Source organism: Rutidosis leptorrhynchoides, chromosome 9 (genome assembly GCF_046630445.1).
Source record: "Rutidosis leptorrhynchoides isolate AG116_Rl617_1_P2 chromosome 9, CSIRO_AGI_Rlap_v1, whole genome shotgun sequence".
Taxonomy (NCBI): domain Eukaryota; kingdom Viridiplantae; phylum Streptophyta; class Magnoliopsida; order Asterales; family Asteraceae; genus Rutidosis; species Rutidosis leptorrhynchoides.
In genome coordinates this window covers 356166263-356186148 of record NC_092341.1, presented here as the reverse complement: position 1 = coordinate 356186148, position 19886 = coordinate 356166263, and the positions used below count along the sequence as shown (strand labels likewise).

Below are 19886 nucleotides of genomic sequence, written 5' to 3'. Positions count from 1 at the left end.
ATATAATCATTTTTACAATATTTTGCATACAAATATAGATTCCACAGTGAAGAAACATATTGAAATATTTTATGAAAATAAACAAAATTATTTCATCATAAATTTTGTGATATATCAATGTTTACATAGTCTTAACATGTTTTCACCTCTAATTAAAATCATTTTCACAGCTGTTTACAGGATCAAAAAGTGCATAACAAGTTATTACTCTAGCAATGTTAATTAAAACTTAATAATATGGAATTAATCAAATCAAATTAATAAAAAAATAACAAACCACAAAACGGTAAAAAATCACAATCCATCGCGCCAAAAATAAAACCCGTTTCTACTTTTGTCACCGTGTCAAAATAAAACAAACAAAATACGCAACACCTTTCTCAACCCTTCAATCCCCACACTCCCAATCACTTCCCCACTCTAACTCACCGGAAATTAAACCCTAACTACTGACTCCAATGATAAGCTCCGCCGCTATCTCCGCCTCGGCATCATCAATTCCGGCATCCGTACTCTGCTCAACTTCTCAATCCAGCTCAAAAAGACCTAATAACCGTTCTCGTAACAATTTCCGTGCAGTTGCTGGAAACTTAGGTCATTTCGTACAAATTGTGAAAAATGATGTTGATATTATTAAGAGGAATATTAGTAGAGGAATTAGTTGGACGAGTGATGCTATTAGGTTTCCTGAGATTTCGAAAAAGGTAGATGAAGTTGTTTGGTTACGGAACCTTGAAGATCCCAAATATTCAGATGAATTTCAGTCTCCGTGTTGGCCTCAGCCTTATTATCCAGGTTTTACTTCTTAATTTTTCTAGTTTATATGTATACAATTTAATTTATATTTTTCCTGATATACTGTATATCCTGTATATATGTGAGGAAATTATATTCCGTACCAAGTAATATAATTAGTTAAGCTATCAATGCATAACTTGTAATATGTGAAAGGATTATAAATGCGGGCATATAGGCTTTGATTAGCTATTGAATAAAGCAAATAACCATTTTGTTATTTTGGAAAGTATAGAGGTAGCACCATGTTTGGTTTGAGTGTATAAATCCAAATAATGTAAATGTAAATAACCTTGTTAAACCATGAACTAGATTTGATTTGAAGCATAGCTGGAAGAACGAGGAAGTTGATTTTGGCTTTAACTAAGATATGATAAATTCGGAGAATACATGATATACATTAATTGTATTTTGGTTATACACATGTGAACAAAATTATCCATAACTAAGGTGGCCTTATTGGTAGGGAGTCCAGATGTCCTCACAAGAGTTCTCAGGTTTGAACATCTAAAGATAAACATTTTTGGGGTGGCCACGGAATGAGTCGGAAACGGTCACAAATACCCTTGTCAGGCCAAGGACATTTGAGTCAAAAAGACTCGCCCTCGATTGACAAACTAGACAGAGAAAACCTAATTTGTTTACCCGTTTAAAATGTGAACAAAGTTCACTGGGAAGAACTTTTGCCTAGAGTGATATCACAAAGTTTCATATGCCAGGGTGGTATGAAAGTATTGATGGCAATTCATGGCCTCCTTTTGTTTTGAGTGTTGAATGTGTGAAGAATTTGATCAAAGGAACAAGGCGCTAAACTTGGTGAACAAGTCGTAGGGAGCTTGACTTGGTGAACAAGTCATAGAAAGCTTGAACGACAGGGTTGTGTGTCTTGCAACTTGTGTCGAGATATCGAAGATTTGTTGCTGAAGACAAAGAAGAGATTTTCGGGAAGATCCGGGTATCGGATCTAAGTTATCATTCCTTGCAGTCCCGTTCGAGAGAATGATGAACTTTTCAAAATTCGGATTCTACTGCGCAGCTGGATAAGAAAAATTACTGCGGGTTCGTTAGCCGTTGGATCGGCCTGAAATTTTTACTGAAGGTGCTGGAGTCATAGATCTAGTAGTTGTAAAAATTTGAGGAAGATCGAACCGTTAGATCTCGAGATATAATTTTTCGAAACTGCTGCCGTTCAGGTTTAACCTATTTTGTTTTGGAGCTGTTAGAGAAGAAAAATTACTACGGGTTCGTTAACCGTTGGATCGCCTTGAAAATCTTACTGTAGATGTTAGACTCATAGATCTAGTCATGGTCAAAATTGGACAGTGATCGGACCGTTAGATCTTGAGTAATGTTTTTTCGAAGTTGCAGTCGTTCGGGTTTAGAGCGAGAAAATTCATAGAGGGTTCGTCTACCGTTGGATCGACGTGAAACTTGGGCTGTAGGTTCCAGAGTTAATGATCTAAGAGTGGTAAAATTTTGGTGATGATCGGACCGTTGGATCTTGAGATACGATTTTTTAAAGTTGCAGCAGTGTTATGGAGAGAGTTCCGGTTTTGATGTTGCGAGTGTCGAGACGTTTTGTCTTGCGAATCTTCGGGCGATAAAGGCCGTGATTTTTTTTTCAGGGATGTAGGTTTGTTACGGGAGCCAAATATATTCCGGATGTGATGGACGGCGTCGTGGGCGCACCTCTCAGCGCGCGTGCGTTCTCCTGGTAACGTTGAGTTGATCCTGAAGTCTTGTATCGAAATCCCACTGGTCCGCACATAGACAGTTGGGAGTTCCGTTTGTCGGCGGTAAAGATTGGGTCCGAACTATCGTTGGAAGGGAGGCTCATATGGATTTGGGTTTGAGGGGAGGTTTGTTTTGGGTGCAAACCTTAATCATACATCGAATATTGGGAAGAAACAAGTGTGTGTGCTTAAGAAGTTGGTTTCTCTCAGGTTTGGGAGGTAAGGTAGCAAACAGTGGGATATTCGTTTGAAAATCAACAGTGAGAGTTATTGTGAAGGTTGGATACTCGCAGGTTGTAGTCTGGATGTGTGGATAGCGCAACGTGACATTTGCAGCATGTCAACGGTTGGCTTAACCCCTTGGTTGGCACACGCGGTTGTGCACCCTCAGTGGATGAGTTGATCTTGGAGCCTTGTACCGTAAGTAGACTTGATGTGGTCTCATTCAAGTTGTGTTCCGAGGTTGCGGCAGGTACTAGAGAAGGTTGGATCTTGACTATCATTGGAGGGATGCCGAGTTGAACTTGGGTTTGAGGGGAGGTTTGTTATGGTGCAAATCAAAGTCCAACATCAGATTATTGAACGGGTCGACTAATGTATTTAGTCGAATATTCTATAGTATATGGAATATGTGGGCAGGGTTAGAGCTTCTCTCAATGAAGAAATTGGTTTGAAGTTGTCGGATATGATGCATTCGACTGACGCTTTGGGTTTGGTTGACATTGGTACAACAAAGCGAGCGATTTTCTTCGGGGTGACCAATTAGGAATCTTTAGGTGATGGTAGAAGTGGATAATCTTGTAAGTCTTGTAACTTGAGCTTTCTAGAGGGTGTCGGGAACTCAGTATGAGTTTGGTAACCGACGGGAGTACCGAGCTAGTGGGAGTTTGACGACTAATGGGAGTTATGGAGACGATTATGCAACGTGGGTCTCTGGTATTCACAAGATTAGTGCATATGACACTAGGGTACTTGGATGCTGCAATATACCCTCAAATGGCAAAGAGATTTGCAACTGATCGGTGGAACGAACCAGATTCTTCTCGGATAGCCGCAATTTTATTTATTACTCGTGCAGTGGGAGCGTGCTTGGGATGAGAAGATAGGGTTTGTGAAATTCATAGCTATGAGGAGGTCAGTGTACCAGCGAGAAAGCGAAAAAGTTCAAAGTGGTAGATTTCAAGGTTGTGATAGCGTTCTCATTGGAGCCTTGATAAATAGTCTACAAAGGCGTCTAATAGGTTTTCTGATTGCTGGTAAAAGGAAATCATAGATAGACGGAAATTCTGTACGAATGATCGTTGACACGGGCTTCTGGATTGGACGTGTCTAGAGTAATGGGTGAGGCGGTGTTTGTCTCATGGAAGAATCCTGAAATTGAAGTGTCGCATTCTTCAATTGATCTTCTTGTGTAAGAAGATGGTGGTGCAAGAAACCGAGATGGCCCAAATTAGTAACTGGAGATCGGGTTGAAGCTTAGCGGTTTTGATGTCGAAAGACTTCCTTCCCTCAGGTGTGGAAGAGCGGCGTGACCCGGATGTTTGATTCCGGCGGTATCAAAAGTCGTAGCTGAGAGGAGAACGGGAGTTGCTCTGGGTGTTTGAACAACATTGACAGTTGAGGCGGTTATTGGTTTCTAGTTCCGACAAGTAGTGTTGAAGACCTTGTATCGAAAGTCTACTCATTCGACGTATGTGATGAGTGTGCGTGTCCCAAATGGAGTTTGGCGGTATAATGGTGGTTTGACTTTCTTGGATGGAATGGAGATTGATGTTCGGGGTTTGTTCAAAATCTTCAAGTGGAAGATTGTTGAGTAGTGAAGAGTTTGCTCAAAGTCTTCAAGTGGGAGATTGTTGAATGTGTGAAGAATTTGATCAAAGGAACAAGGCGCTAAACTTGGTGAACAAGTCGTAGGGAGCTTGACTTGGTGAACAAGTCATAGAAAGCTTGACTTGGTGAAGAAGTCGTAGAGAGCTTGACTTGGTGAACAAGTTGGTGAACAAGTTGTAGGGAGCTTGACTTGGTGAACAAGTCGTAGAGATCTTGTTGCCTTAATTAAATCTTCTAGTAGGAATGGAGTATGAAGCAAGTAATAGATATTTATGGAATGTCTTTTGCTTGAAGAACAAGTTTAACTTGGTGGACAAGTTTAACTCTTCCTATAAATTGTAACCCCTAGTCTTATTGTAATGTGTGCACAAAATTAATAGTAGAAAATCTCTGGTTTGCGCCCGTGGAGTAAACCCTTCTTCGTGTTTTGGAGTTGGGATATAACCACGTTAAATACCCTGTGTCGTTTATCGTTTTATTTATCGTTCTAGCTTTATTAATCGTTTGTCGTTTGTGGGTTTGGTGGTTTGATGAATCACTTGTCTTGTTAGGGCCTACCGAATTCCTAACATTGAGGTAGGCAAGTGCTTCAAGACCTGCAACTAGCAGATACAACTATGCAAGTGGACTTCTCTCTTTGATCACTTCTAGTTGAAATTATAAGTTAAGAGCAAGAATATAAATTTTACGATATCTAGAACGAAAGTGATATCTTTACCTATGATGTAGTAGTAATAGGTTTCATGAGTAATGCTAAGTACATTTGCAAAGGGTTCAGGGTTTGGTGCCAGAGTTGTTTCCTAATGACAGTTGAGGTCTTTTTGAAGGCGTTCCAGTCAACCTGAGTGTAAGCTAAGAGCACCAATATATGTTTAGTAACACACGTCGTGTTATTCACAAACTTAATTTAAGTTGAGCATAGTAAATAGTGCACATGGACTTCTATAGGAGCAATATACCTCATATGCTATGAGGGATGTAGTTGTAAACATAGTGAATACTTTGAGTCAACATGAATGATAAGGGATACTGATCTGTTCACTTGATAGATGAAACCAGAATTTGAAACGTGACTTATTTGTAAAATACTGCAGAACTTACGTAGGTTGATTCATGTCATCATACATTCAAAATTGTAGATACTTGCCACTTTTATTAACAGCATATTATTTATTTTTTCGACAGAACTCTCTGGCACAGATCTTATCTTGGCTGATCTAAAAGCATTGGAAGCATATATGCTATACTATTACTATATGTCTAAAATGTGGTCCAAGCCACTTCCAGAAGTTTACATCGCACAGGAAGCTAATGACTACTTCAAATGTCGTCCTCATATTGTTGCCCTTCGGCTTATTGAGGTAGATTATTACCCTCGATCCAACATGCTTGTGACATGCACTTATAATATTTTAATAAGAGTGCATACTTTACCTTTCCTTTGAATTACATATATTTTACTAGATGTTTGTTTAACATGCATCATGTAGAGGTTAGCTCTTTTCTCAGTTTAAATAATTATCAGTTACAGATGCCTTATTAACTTTTTCTTTATAAATAATTGTTTGTCTTTTATTTAGTTTGGCAGCAGATGTACATATGTTTTATATGTGTACACAGGGGCGGTTTTATGTAGGGGCAGGGGGAGCCCGCCCCCAGTGGATTTGCAATTTTCAGAGTAAAAATTTCGGATTTTTCGACTTTGCTCCCAGTAGATTTTTTTTTTTTTTGCCCCAAAACCTTCAAATGTTGCTCAAAAACATCCAAATTTTGCCCAAAAACCTCCATATTTTGCCCAAAAACCTCCATATTTTGCTCAAAAAATTTGCTACGTTAAAAAAAAAAAAAAAAATTCGCCCCCGGTGAAAAAAATCCTGCTTCCGCCACTGTGTGTACATAATGTTATCTGCCACATGCAATAAAGTTTTAACAGGTTTCATAACAATGTGACATTGATAAACTGTTGAATATACTGCTTATAATATTAAGGTTTAAAAGTTCGTATTTATTTCGTTATTTTCTTGGAAGTGCTTTGTTGTATTGATAATGTTGTATTTTGGAAGGTATTTGGTTCCTTTGCTTCAGCTGCTATCAGAATTAGAATAGAAGGAATTAAAAGATCTAGAAACTCAAGTGGGAGCACGGAGGCCGATGAATACAATTCTCAGTACAAATTTGGGATGGTTTTAAAAGAAACAATGTTAAACTTGGGTCCCACTTTTATCAAAGGTATAGTTGCAGATGGTTTTAGTTAAACATTTTCTTCATTGCTGGTTATTATTAATAGGGTTAAAGCTATTTAAATAGGCTATATACTTTCATTTTTGTTCCAATTCCAATGTAGGCTATATACTCCGAAAAATACCAATGTAGGCTATATACTTTCAAAAAGTGTACTCATGTCAACAAAAATGACTTGCTACCGTCTAAACCGGTTAAAATGATTATGTGGATTTTTTTTTTCTTTAATATGACATGGGAAAAAAAAACCCTGCAACTTGTTCTTCCATAAATAGGCTATATACTTTTATTTTTGTTCCAATGTAGGCTATATACTCCGAAAAATACCAATATAGGCTATATACTTTCAAAAAGTGTACTCATGTCAACAAAAATGACTTGCTACCATAAACACAATTTTGGTGTTCTTCATGAGTTCTTCATCGAATTGTGAAATCGTTGTGGATTTTGAATCTTAATACTTCACAAAAGCTGTTAGTTGAGGCTATTGGCATCATTTTCAAGTAATTTGAAGCTCCGATTAGATGATGATGTTGATACGATGAAGATGATGATGTTAGCAGGTTTCTAAATTTTGTTGGTGTACATCGATACACCTTTTAAGAGTATATAGCCTTCATTGGTATTTTTTCTGAGTATATAGCCTACATTGGAACAAAAATGAAAGTATATAGCCTATTTATGGCTTTAACCCTTATTAATATATCCTGTTGGTTAGACTCTTGGATTTCTTCATGCCCTTTTAGGTCATCTGTATTCATTGTGACATGCTTTTGGTTGCTGGTGCAGTTGGACAGTCCCTTTCTACAAGGCCAGATATAATTGGCTTTCAAATATCCAAGGTTAGTTGGTTGCACAGTTTTCTAATGTTATATGCTTTCATAGTTATATTGTTTGGATTTTAACTTCTGAATTATCATCCTTTTTCTGTTATTTTGGTCGTCATTGAGCTCCTACTACTCATGCCATACTCTTCAACTTGCTTTTTGATGGCTCATACTTTTTAAGGGTCATTATGGAAAAGTAATATTACGATAATTTCTTAACCATCAATGTTATATTAGCCAAGGGATGATGATGGCTTAGCTACTTCTTTAGTGAATCCATAGAGGCAAAAGGCCATCATCGTTTTTACATTTGGGATTGTCTATTGAACTCTTCGCATTTATATTTGTTTTTATGAACTTCTTATACATCTTTTGCATACTCAGTGGGGTATTGGTCTTTTGGCAGAAGACTAGCTCTCCATTTTGGATTTTTAGAAAAGTATCTTTGTGTGGTGGTTCTGGAAATTTCGAAATCAAGAACACATGAATCATACACTATACGTTTTGAATATTGCTGACTACGCTAACTTACTACTACAAACAATCATTTTTTGTATGTCTTAAACCATGTTCGTTTGTATGAACCAGATTATCATATAAATCTTATATTGAAGGCTTTAAGGATCCTGAGGTGACCACAATTGCCCTGGAATTTCTGATAGTTTCACATTATACCCCTTCTCGTTCAAATGTCGTATCATACTCTTTTGAAAATTTCTACAGTGTAGTAGAATCATCGTTTCTTCGAAATTAACTTTACTACTCAAATGGGGAAAATTGCATAAGCACAAGGTTGTTAATTTGTTTGTTTGTTTGGAGATGAATTCAAGGTTAGATTGTAGTTTATGAGTTTAAGGTTTCCCGTCACAGTCTTACAAACCTCCTTGAATTCAACCATGTAACTAGGTTTAAGAATCTCATACTGCATTGTTATCTTAAATCAATTCCGTTAGATGAAACATAATGTAATTTGTTATATCACTCACTCACTGTAACCCTTAATTTCAGAAGAAAGTAAACAGCCCTTTTTTGTGTTAATCTTATTACTTCAAGTTGTGTTTCAACTTTCAAGCTTTTGAATTCATCAATGGATCCATGTTATTCTTGTGTGTATCATCGATGTTGTTTGGTATGGTTGTAGGCTTTAAGCGAGCTTCATGATCAAATACCTCCTTTTCCTCGGGCTTTAGCCATGAAGATCATAGAGGAAGAATTAGGATCCCCTGTTGAAACATTCTTTAGTTCCATCTCTGAGGAAGCAATAGCTGCCGCATCGTTTGGTCAGGTGTGTTGAATTCTTTTACAAATAGATGAAATACTGTTCACGATTAAAAGGTTAATGCAAGTGTGCAACCCTGCAAACCTAGATGCTGAACTAGTCCATTCACTTTGATAATAATCAAAGCCACTTAGGTGATTATCAATTGCCTATAATCTAAGTCTTAAGGATCTCACCTTACAGTCTTGGTCCATGTATCAGAAAAAAATGTATGAAGTGGTTGAACAGTTAGGATAACTGCTCAATGCACTTTTTTCTTTTCCTAATCTCTAAATGCTCATTTTTGTCTTTATTGATGGTAGGTTTACAGGGCAAATACAATAGATGGTCATGATGTTGCGGTGAAAGTTCAACGACCCAACCTGCGACATGTAGTGTTTCGGGATATCTATATAATGCGAGTTGGGGTGTGTATCATTGTTTGCGTTGTTTATTTTTGGTATATTTATCTGAGTGAAGTCTAAATAACTTATGCCTGATCTGGCATAGCTTGACATTTTGCAACAAGTCACTAAAAGGAAAAGTGATCTCCGCCTTTATGCTGATGAGCTTGGGAAAGGGTTGGTGGGGGAGCTGGACTATACTTTAGAGGCTGCTAATGCTGCAGAATTTAAGGTACTTTATTTTATTAATAAAATCTTATTAAGTTATATCTACTTTATCGTTTTGATCAGCTACATAGATACCATACTTTTGTTGGTCGTCAATAGTTCTATTCACCGGAAAAGAAAAACTTATTCCCCATTTCATGTGGTAGTTTATAGTGGATTCCTACAGTCAGCGTATGGCATATGTACGATAATAGGTCAGTAACATCTTGTTTTTGATTGATCTGATGATCATAATCCCATATGTATGCATCATAGTAAAAAAATGTAAAATGAACAGTTCCTGTTGAGAATATGCTAACAGATAATATCGTAACTTGAGTTGCTTTCTCTCTGTTCCTGGATGGTAAACATAATGGCACATGCAGGAAATGAAAATTACTCCTTGAATTAAAATATCAAACCATATGTCCATCTGATTGTCATTCACACATCATCAGTTTAATTTTGTAAACATACACTCAAAGCAACATTATATCAGAATACCAATGTCAGATCAACCTTGGTGTATGATAACTAAGAGTCCTTTTATACTGCTCCAATGTTGTGGGATTCTTAATGTAATTTGTGTGTTAACTCTGCAGGAAGCTCATTCATCTTTTTCTTTTATTCGTGTTCCAAAAGTGTATCAGCATTTGACTCAAAAGAGGGTCCTAACTATGGAATGGATGGCTGGTGATAATCCAAAAGATTTGATCAGCATTTGCAGTAGCAATAATACTGAGAATGATTCTGAATACTCAGATAAACAACGAGTTGATGCTAAGAGGAATCTTCTTGATCTGGTCTGTACTGAGCATTTCTAGATAGATTCTATCTCCATCTTATTTAGATTATTATCCCTAGGTTATTTGATTGTGCACGACGGGTGTTGAACCTGATTCATATTCGTTATCTGTTTTTTATGATTGTTGTCTTTGGGTGTTATAGGTTAGCAAAGGAGTTGAGGCATGTCTAGTTCAACTTATTGAGACTGGCTTAATTCATGCTGATCCACATCCTGGAAATATGCTCTACCTACCATCCGGACAAATAGGGTACGCCGTTATCACCGTAGTCTTTTACTTTAAGTTTCAGTTCGATAAAGATGATATTACTTTGTAGTAGTACGTTTACCTTTCTTAGTGTTCCATGATAGGTTTCTTGATTTTGGACTAATCTGCCGAATGGAAAAGAAACACAAGTTTGCTATGCTTGGGTCCATTATTCACATAGTAAATGGAGACTGGGCATCCCTTGTTGAATCCCTTACTGACATGGATGTTGTGAGGCCAGGAACCAATCTTTCAAGAGTTACCATGGTACTACGTTTTTGATTGAGGATGCAAATTTCAGCTCTTTTGTTTAAACATTATCGTAATGTCTTCAGTATTGACTGCTGAGAGTTAGATATCTCTTCATTAGCTTGTTGTAGAAGTGTAAATGGGCAGGCTAGGTATCAGTTCAAAAATGTTTTTTTTTTTTTTTTTTTTTTTTTTAAAATGGGTGATTTGGTATCTGTCAGGTTCATTGGCCTAAATCTTATTTTTTTAAAATATATAAATAAATGGCATCTCAATTATGAGTTTAAGAAGTTTTTTTGTTTCAGTAGCAATCCAACTATGTTGATGTTGATTTGGGTGGTTTTATGAACTAAAGTTACACTCTGACCGACTTTCATCACTTCCTTTCTGTTTTTTTTACTCACTTGACCCTATAGAGATACAACATAACCTTAATTGACCCATTCACAAGTAAATGGTTCAAAATCGTCACATCTAGCTTGATGTCATGAAAGACAAAATCTTTCTTTAAGGAAATGAAAAGTCAACCTCTGTAACTTTGACTTGTGAAATTGATCATCTAGGACCTGGAATATGCCATGGATGAGATAGAATTCAATGATGGAATCCCTGACGTTAGATTTAGCCGGGTGAGAATACCTGCTTTCCTGTTCTCGTTTTTATTTTTCTAATCTTCTAAGTGATCAGTAATTTGTAATGACATCTATTGTAGTTGTAGTCCTACAGATTTCAGAATTCCAAGCAGCCGTGATATATAATGATGCTCTTAGCATTAGCTGTTGCCTGCTGTATTGCTTTGTCTGCGATTGTCTTCTAGGTCTTTTGACTTGACTGACTTTTCAATTACTTTGATAGGTGCTGGGTAAAGTGTGGACCATAGCCCTCAAGTATCATTTTAAAATGCCGCCTTATTATACTCTTCTGCTACGTTCTCTTGCTTCCTTTGAAGGTATTATTTTTCAAGCTTTCACCTCTCCCTAACTCAAAACAGCCATGTAAAATTTGGGTACATCTTCAAGAATCTTGTTTTCCATTGCTAAGTATTGGTGCTGCGTTTAGTTAAATATATTTTAGCTGTTGTGTGAAAATGATATCTTGAATCTTGAAGGTTACAAATTCGTTTTAGGTCAAAAATTAAATCTAAGTATCAGAAAGTTAAACTGCAACCATAATCGCTGCAAACCCTTTTTTATTCATTTGGTTACGTTTTTTTGCTTCACGCGTCTCTGGTCCGGACCTTTAACCCGAATAGCAATTACAAAACAATCAAGTACTAAAAACAGCGGTTTTGCTATTCAAACTGGTACATATGAGATGCATGTGTGTATTAAATTTTAAGTGATATAATGTGTTCTTTGCATTATGCATGTGATTATCAAATTTTTCTTATGCCTATCTTTTTGCTTCATCAGTACTGCAAATTTCAATCATGTATATACGTACCTTGTTTCATACTTTAATGCTTTATGATTCTTAGGGTTGGCAATGGCTGGAGATCCAAATTTTAAGACTTTTGAAAGCTCATACCCATACGTCGTTCGTAAACTACTCACTGATAACTCACTTGATACAAGGAAAATTCTGCACTCGGTAAACATCTTCTATATGTTAACCTGTCATTGTTCTCTTTTTATTTTTGACTTGGGTTATGTGTACTTCATATGCTCTATTACCCTTTCCATATACTTAACTGCCATTTATGGCTGTTTTGATCTCATACTTACTTACTCTTTAGGTTGTCCTGAACAAAAGAAAAGAACTTCAATGGGATAAGCTTGCTTTTTTCATGAGATTCGGGGCTACAAGGTGAGTTAATTGTACTATCGTTTGGCTCAGTATCACAAAAGTTATCTATTGCTTTATTTTAGCTGGATTATAGTTCATATACTTTATGGTTATCATGTACATCATTATGTTATTTTTGTTTTTACCTCCCATTGCAGTAGACATTTGACTCTAACTCAGTATCACAAAGGTTAATAATGAACGTACAGTGAAGTTTATTATTTGTTTAAATTTGTATCGAGAATAGTTTGAAGTTGTACTATGATCACTTTGTATAACTACTGATACAGTAGGAGTCACCATTGTAATGATTCATACCTTTTATGTAACTTGCTTTATATACTTCTAAAAACTGTTGTATCATCTTTTTTTGTTTAATACGGTATGAAAACTGATACAGTAGCCCATTTTTTATTGACAGCTCTTCCTTCAGTAAAGGATTGCACCTGGCAACAAAAGGCGGTACTTATGTTGAAGATCCTTCAAATCGGGTATCTGATACGGTAAACTTAGCCCTTAAACTTCTGCTCTCTAAAGATGGCATGGTGGTGAGACGGCTTGTGATGACTGCTGTGAGTTACTTTTTTATTTAAATATGTTTTTTCATTTATTTATTTATTGATATTGATATATCATAATTAACGTAGCTTGCAACATCATGACCACTATATTTTTTTTCTTGAACAGGATGGGACTTCAATAATCCGAGGCATAGTTTCCAAGGAAGCGAGTCCTTTTCGTCAACAAATCTGCAGAATCATTGCAGATGTGTTTTATGGGTCAATATGTGCAGCCTTAGGCAAAACCTTCATGGCAGCAAGATCTAGTGCCATTTACAGATCATCTTCATCTTCAACACCCACCATCAACTACAAGTCCATAGTCAAAAACCGACGACTCAAAGTCCTATTCTTAAAAGTCTTGGAATCAGGAAGACAAGTTCCTGTTCTGATGGCCCGGTTATGTTGGGTTAGTTTCCTGACACTTGTCGCAGCTTCAGCTTTGGCGTCTCATCGTGTTATTGTTTCTTTATCTAAGGCTTATTTGGATCGTTTGTCATTCGCTCCCAAGAAATATGCAGTGAGTACCTAACGTTAACAGAAGTTGTATATGATTACATGAATACTGAAGATAGCTGAGTACTGTTGGGTTAAGTTTCAAATGTTTGTAGTTATGGCTTTGTGGTACTAATTGTTGCAGTCACTAGTTTGTGTTCTGGAAACTTGTCAGAAATGGCAATTTCATGACTAATGTATAGATATAAAGAACGAACTGTACTGCATAAATTATATCAATGACATTTATAAATCAATAATGGTTTTGATACCTGTATATAAATAGTCTCTGCAACAAACAATCACAAGTTCACGATTTCTAGGTCAAGCATTAACAATATTTCAAAAAGGTAAAATGTATTAGGGAAACTAGTAGAAAAAAACACACTTTTTTAAGTTATTTTAATTTACATTTTTTTTTGAAGTTGTCAAAATTGACCCTTTGATATAACAAGTTTCCGTTCAAACTAAGCAAAAATTGTTCTAACCCAGCACATGGGCTCGATGGCCGGTAAATTGTGTCACAACCCCATTCATTGAGTTCAAACAGATTTGTGTTGAACTTGAGTTCGAACAAGTATTATAATGTTCGAACGGCTATTCGTTCGAACATTGTGTGGAAATTGTGATAAGCTTTTTAGCAAAGTTTGAAATGTCATATCTTTTGATTTATAACTCCGATTTAGTCACAGTAGAGCAAACACTTTAGCAACTTTGTTTTCCTCTTAAACATGAATGTGTCATACAATTGCCAGTTACAACACCTATATATAGATTTTGTACTGTTTTAAAGTCGAAAATGCCAAACCTAAAAGCCTTGCAGGGTTCACTTCGTAAACTGGATACAATAAGGATCAAGTATACTAACCAAGTAATGATCCACATAGAAGCTGAAATACATACAACATAAGGACATACAAACAAGTAACATCAATTCTTTTCGCAGCATCGGCACAATGTATCATGCGCTGCGAGATTGCCAGGTTCCTTAAACATACTTCTAATCTAGTTTATAACAGACAACAACAAACGATACAACTTTTTTCATAAACTTAACATTAGTACAACACGCACGAAATTTCAGGTGACAACAGACTCTCCACATAAACAACAGCATCCCCAAACCATTTCAAATTCTGCACACTTTTCACACCCTTAAATCTATTCGTCTTAGCATTATATATAGCGTACGATTGTAGATCAATCTCCAAAACAATTTCATCCTCATTTACACAGCTCAACGGCCTCATAAATCCAATCCCGTTACCAAGTGGAATTTTAAACAACTTTGACCATGAGTTGACTACCCCATATTCCATCATCAACCATACCTCCATATCTGTGTAACTTCTACCATCGCATAGTGCAGAAAGTCGTCCTTTTAACACACTTAAAGCGTAATACGGAAGAAGCGGCTCTTGAGGCGGCACCGACAAGTCACTAAACGTCTCTTTTTTAACACTAAACGAGGCTACAACTCTATGCTTACTATTGTTGTTACTATAACGTGCTAACCAGTGAATTGAACCGTTCAAGAAAGTACCAACCGTATCGATAAAATCATACACCATGGATTCAGAATCACGAGCAAATCGCGGAAACCTAAACACTTTTGGGTTGATAGGGTTCGAGCTGTAACCGAACCCATACACAAATTCTATCTGATTTGATTCGTTTGAAAAGTCAACAACTTGAGATATTTGCAAGGGTTTGAAATGTCTTCTGGTTGATGGGTTGTAAACGGTAATTTCTTTTCTTCCGTCGATTAAACATACAAGCCCATTGCAAGAACCCAAAATCTTGACTGTATTTAGTGGCTTTATGAATGGACAATCAAGCTGCACTGATGAATTGGTGTTGTACGGTGATACGTTATAGTTTAAGGATAACAAAGGGGAAACTGGGACGAGAATTCGATGATGGGTTGATAAAGTTTCAGCTTTTTTAAGGTGTGACTTAATGAAATGTGTATCGGATATTATACTTCTCCAGTGCTTTGATACAGAGGTGAATTGTAACAAGGTTTTGACTGGTAGCCGAGAAAGAATGTCGCTTATGATCTCATCGGGAAAATATGCATTCGTTGGATTACTTTCGGACATATTGAGTTTAAGTTAATTGAAGTTGTTAAACTCCTTTAAGTTACTTGCTCAAGAACTAATCAACTATCGATTGCTTTCAAGAGACTTAGAACCTGCAAGTTAGCATAAGACTGCATTAACGCAAAAGAAAATTCAATATGAGACCTTTCACAGTTTCTGACCCATTCAGGTAGTGCTAAAGTCCTAGCGCGTCAAATGAGTAATAAAATGAGAATTGAGATATATCTAAAAGGGTCATATATATGCATATGTATATATGTATAACAATAGCAATAATAATAACAGTCCATATAAATGTACAAGAAAGTTTGTGACTTTTTAATTCATCACACAGAACCACAAAAAAATTATGTTTGACAGGTATCCAACTATCCATATAATCAACCCGCCCAACCTGCCCATTTTGACACGTTAAATCAACATGCTTACATAGTTATATAAGTTATTCATCCTGAAAATTAAAGTGTATGCATTTGTTTTTTTTCATTTTCATAAATTTTTCGAAAAGGGAAGGGTTGCAGGGTACCATTTCAATTTAAATAAGAAATATTATACGAACCCTAAAGTTTTAACAATTACAAATTTTTAACAAAAACAAACTAAAATTTAAATATAATTGAAAAATCGATTAGATAATATTAATAACTTAGCCCAATTTGTTCATGAACAACATCACACCGCAGAAATGCACCCATATGACCATTCAATATATTTTAATTCAAATAGCAAATCGAAAGAAACAACAATAAATTAAAGGCACACATATGTATATATATATATATACGCACAAAAAAATGAATATCGATGTTGGGAGAAGATAACATACCATGAATATCAGGGAAATCGAGATAGAGTCGAAAACGGTTGCATTGCATCAGAAATTAGATAAGTAGTGGTTAAACTTTATAGCTCAATTAAAAGTTCAGGGGCCTATTTGAATTTTTCTTATTGGGTCTGTTTGGCAATGGAACTAACGCCATGTTTGTTATTAACTTGTTATTTAAAAAAAAAAAAAAAAAAAAAACGATAACATTAATAACGGATCCGAAAATCAACTCATACAACTGATACAATAGCTTCCATAAACGAGCTCTAGCTAGTACCAAACAGACCTAATAAAACGGCTCACCTACAGGGTGAGAAATCACGTCCACTGACTAAAATTATAACAAATAGGAAAGCTAAAATACTAGCTATACTACACATAGACAATAAAGTAAAAAAAAAAAAGTTAATGGAAGACATCGGGAGAACGCCGATCACCACCACAACAGAAACAACGATCCCAGCAAGTAGCAGTGCCCCAACCGTCGAAAGTAGAGCCCAATCCGCAAAAAGCCGCATCCACCCCCATATCAAAACCAGATCTCCAACAGGGAGGTCGTCGCCTGGTCCAAACCCGAAAGTGTCCTCGAACATGAAAATTCTCGCACCCGTATCCACGGTTAACCCCACTCAAATCCACAACTGAATCAAGACACCACCACCGTCCCCTTCATCACCTCTGAAGCCACCTAACCGCCAAAACCGAACACTAGCTTTTAATGAACTTATTATGAAAAGTCATGGAGAAATGTTTGTTTTCAACTTATTAAATGAGACATGTTCTAATGAAAAAACTAAAATAAATATGAATTACTAATTAGAAACTTATTTTTTCCCCCACAAATTAGTACACTATCATTCTTTACATGATAAAATATAGAGCTTTAAATCTACAACATTTTATAATATGATAATAAAGTTGCATAAAAAATAGGAAAATGCTAATGAAAACTTTAAGGGTCATCTATAACAATTTTGTGTATGCATATTTTGATTGTACATACTAATAACTACTTATTTTTATGGAAAAAAAAACTACCTTTTAACTACTATTTTTGCATTGAAAACTTCTTAATGAGAACCCTAAGAATTGTCATTAAGATTTCTCTAAAAAATATAGTTGAACTATCTTTTAATATAAACTTTTTTTTAAAGCAAGATTTTAAAATTGTATCTCGTAGGGAATGAACTTGAATTGTTTAGAGATTCTCAAGCTTCCAACTATCAAGTTACCATTTTGAAAGCTTTTAAAATAAACTGATGGATGTTTTTGAAAAACCAGTTTGTAGTTTAAAGTCGAAGCTTATAATTGTAGATTTTAAAACTAGAAGTTGAATCCTATGGTTTATGAATATTTGATAAACTAGCTAGAGTTTAAAGATGTAAAATGACATATAAGGATCGAAACATAATGATATATAGTTATAGTTATATAAGTGATAAACGATAAGTTATGTAATTTCTCATTTCACAGGATACTAGTTTAATCAAAAAGTTAGCTCGAGTAACTCATATTTCAGAACTTATTTTTATACAAACTTTTAAAATGTTATTTGTTAAATATTAATGAAGTTGGAAATTATAGAAAAAGTAAGCTTTGATAAGTTACTTACCCAAACATAATCCATAACTTTAAGTATTATCGTCTATATAATTATTTTTCGTGTATTTTATTGTCAAGTTTAGTTTAGTCTAACTATAAATTTTCAGCTCCATCTACTTTGTCAAATCTTTCAACAAGTAATAGGTTTAAGCCTCTAGCAAAATAAATAAAAAAGGATGTAGCTACCCGTCCTAAGTATAAGCTTCTAGTTCTAGGTAGCAACTAGATTCGCCAAACACACTCATTATCAAGAAAACTTGGACATGTACATGCTTTTAGGCGTTATTTTGCATTTTATTTCTCACATTATTTTTCGATTAAAAGTGTAAAATATTTTTTGAAAGACAAACATATAAGCTAACACAAATTATGTATGTTAGATCTCACTGCTTCAATCGTGAAAATTTTGTGTGAAGGTGTGAGTTTGATTTAAAAAAAAAGAAAGATATATCGACTTAAGTGAAACTTGAACTCCTGACATTTTTGTTAAATGTCTCATCTCAACTTCTATTTAGCAGAATGTGTAAATCATTTAATATTGTCATATTTACTATTATGTATTTTAAAAAATGGTTAATGTTTTATATGTTAGATCACTTAAGGTAGAAATTTTTTTTTTTTAAAGATAAATTTACATACTTAACACGAATTTTTTATGAATATAGATATAAATGTCGACTTTTGATTTTGAACTTACATCCTCTTGATTGAAGAGATTAATTTGATACCGCTAGACCAACACTGTGACGATCGCTCCAAATCCATATGGACGAATACGTCATTCATCGATTTCATTGCGAGGTATTTGACCTCTATATGATACGTTTTATAAACATTGCATTCTTTTGAAAAAGCATACCATAAATGAATATTTTAATCCAAGGTTTTCGACATCAAATGATTTCTACATATAGACAATCACCGTAAATAATGGTTTACAATAATACTTCCGTTGACGATGCAGTCAAAATAAGATACATGGTGATGATTTGGTGAATGCAACGTTTTCTTGAAAAATATGCCATGTAAGACTCCATGCACATAGTTTGTCTAACATATAAGCAAAAAGTTGAAGACTTCTAGGAACCTGAGAATAAACATGCTAACAAGTGTCAACACAAAGGTTGGTGAGTTCATAGTTTTAATGTTTCGTATAATCTGTATATAAAGGTGAATCACAAGTTTTCAGTTGTTTCATCCAGAAACGTTTATCAAAATATTCTACGAAATTGAGCACCCTGGTAACTAAACTTAACGTATATATAATTTATACCCTTTGTATAATCATCTTAATAATACACGCAAACCAACGTGTACGCTTCTCAAATAGCATACGTCCGTTAAAAGGCTAGTGCTCTAGCTCGGACGGGGATATCAAGCCCTATGGATCCACATATAACTACTCGCGCTCACCAGTTCTTATAACCGGCAGTTACTAGTTACCAAAGCTAAGGGATTTTCGGTTCAAACTCAGTGTAGAATTAAGTATGTACTTGTGTCCATTGCTTTTAAAATAAAGTGCATGTATTCTCAGCCCAAAAATATAGATTGCAAAAGCAATTAAAAAGGGAGCAAATGAAACTCACCTTAGCAGCATACAAAGTCGTTCACCAAAATGTGACCGAACTCGGATTACCAAATAACCGTAGATCTCAACCTAGAGAACATATGTTGATCAATAAATGTCTATTAAGCTATGTCAGGTCATAGTGTATCACAATCCTAATGCTCGAGATCGACATACAAAAGTTATCAAAAGTCATTTCAAAAAGTCAATCTGACTCAATACTATAGTTGAATGATCATGGCAATCGAAACATTTTAACATTTCACATAGTTTTCCAATTCTTGTAAAATTAAACTATGGTTTTTATAAGGCTTTAAAATATGATAAAACAATCAATTTTGACAATTGTTCAA

At 35.4% G+C, this 19886-nt stretch overlaps 2 protein-coding genes across 2 annotated transcripts; one reads left to right on the top strand and one right to left on the bottom strand.

Moving 5' to 3' along the window:
- The first annotated feature begins 366 nt into the window (after window positions 1–366).
- LOC139866108 (uncharacterized) lies at window positions 367–13703 on the top strand. Its single transcript, XM_071854249.1, has 16 exons — window positions 367–795; window positions 5544–5719; window positions 6422–6587; window positions 7389–7441; window positions 8568–8711; window positions 9008–9112; window positions 9195–9320; window positions 9898–10098; window positions 10244–10350; window positions 10452–10614; window positions 11160–11225; window positions 11452–11545; window positions 12074–12186; window positions 12332–12402; window positions 12803–12953; window positions 13069–13703. The coding sequence occupies exons 1-16, from the start codon at window positions 459–461 to the stop codon at window positions 13471–13473; spliced, it is 2478 nt and encodes an 825-aa protein (XP_071710350.1). The 5' UTR covers window positions 367–458; the 3' UTR covers window positions 13474–13703.
- Window positions 13704–14184: 481 nt separating this feature from the next.
- On the bottom strand, window positions 14185–16493 carry LOC139867213 (F-box/kelch-repeat protein At3g06240-like). Its single transcript, XM_071855546.1, has 2 exons — window positions 16365–16493; window positions 14185–15630 (listed from the first exon to the last, which is right to left on the bottom strand). Exon 2 carries the CDS (start codon window positions 15536–15538, stop codon window positions 14495–14497), a length of 1044 nt encoding a protein of 347 aa, XP_071711647.1. The 5' UTR covers window positions 15539–15630; window positions 16365–16493; the 3' UTR covers window positions 14185–14494.
- Window positions 16494–19886: the final 3393 nt, after the last annotated feature.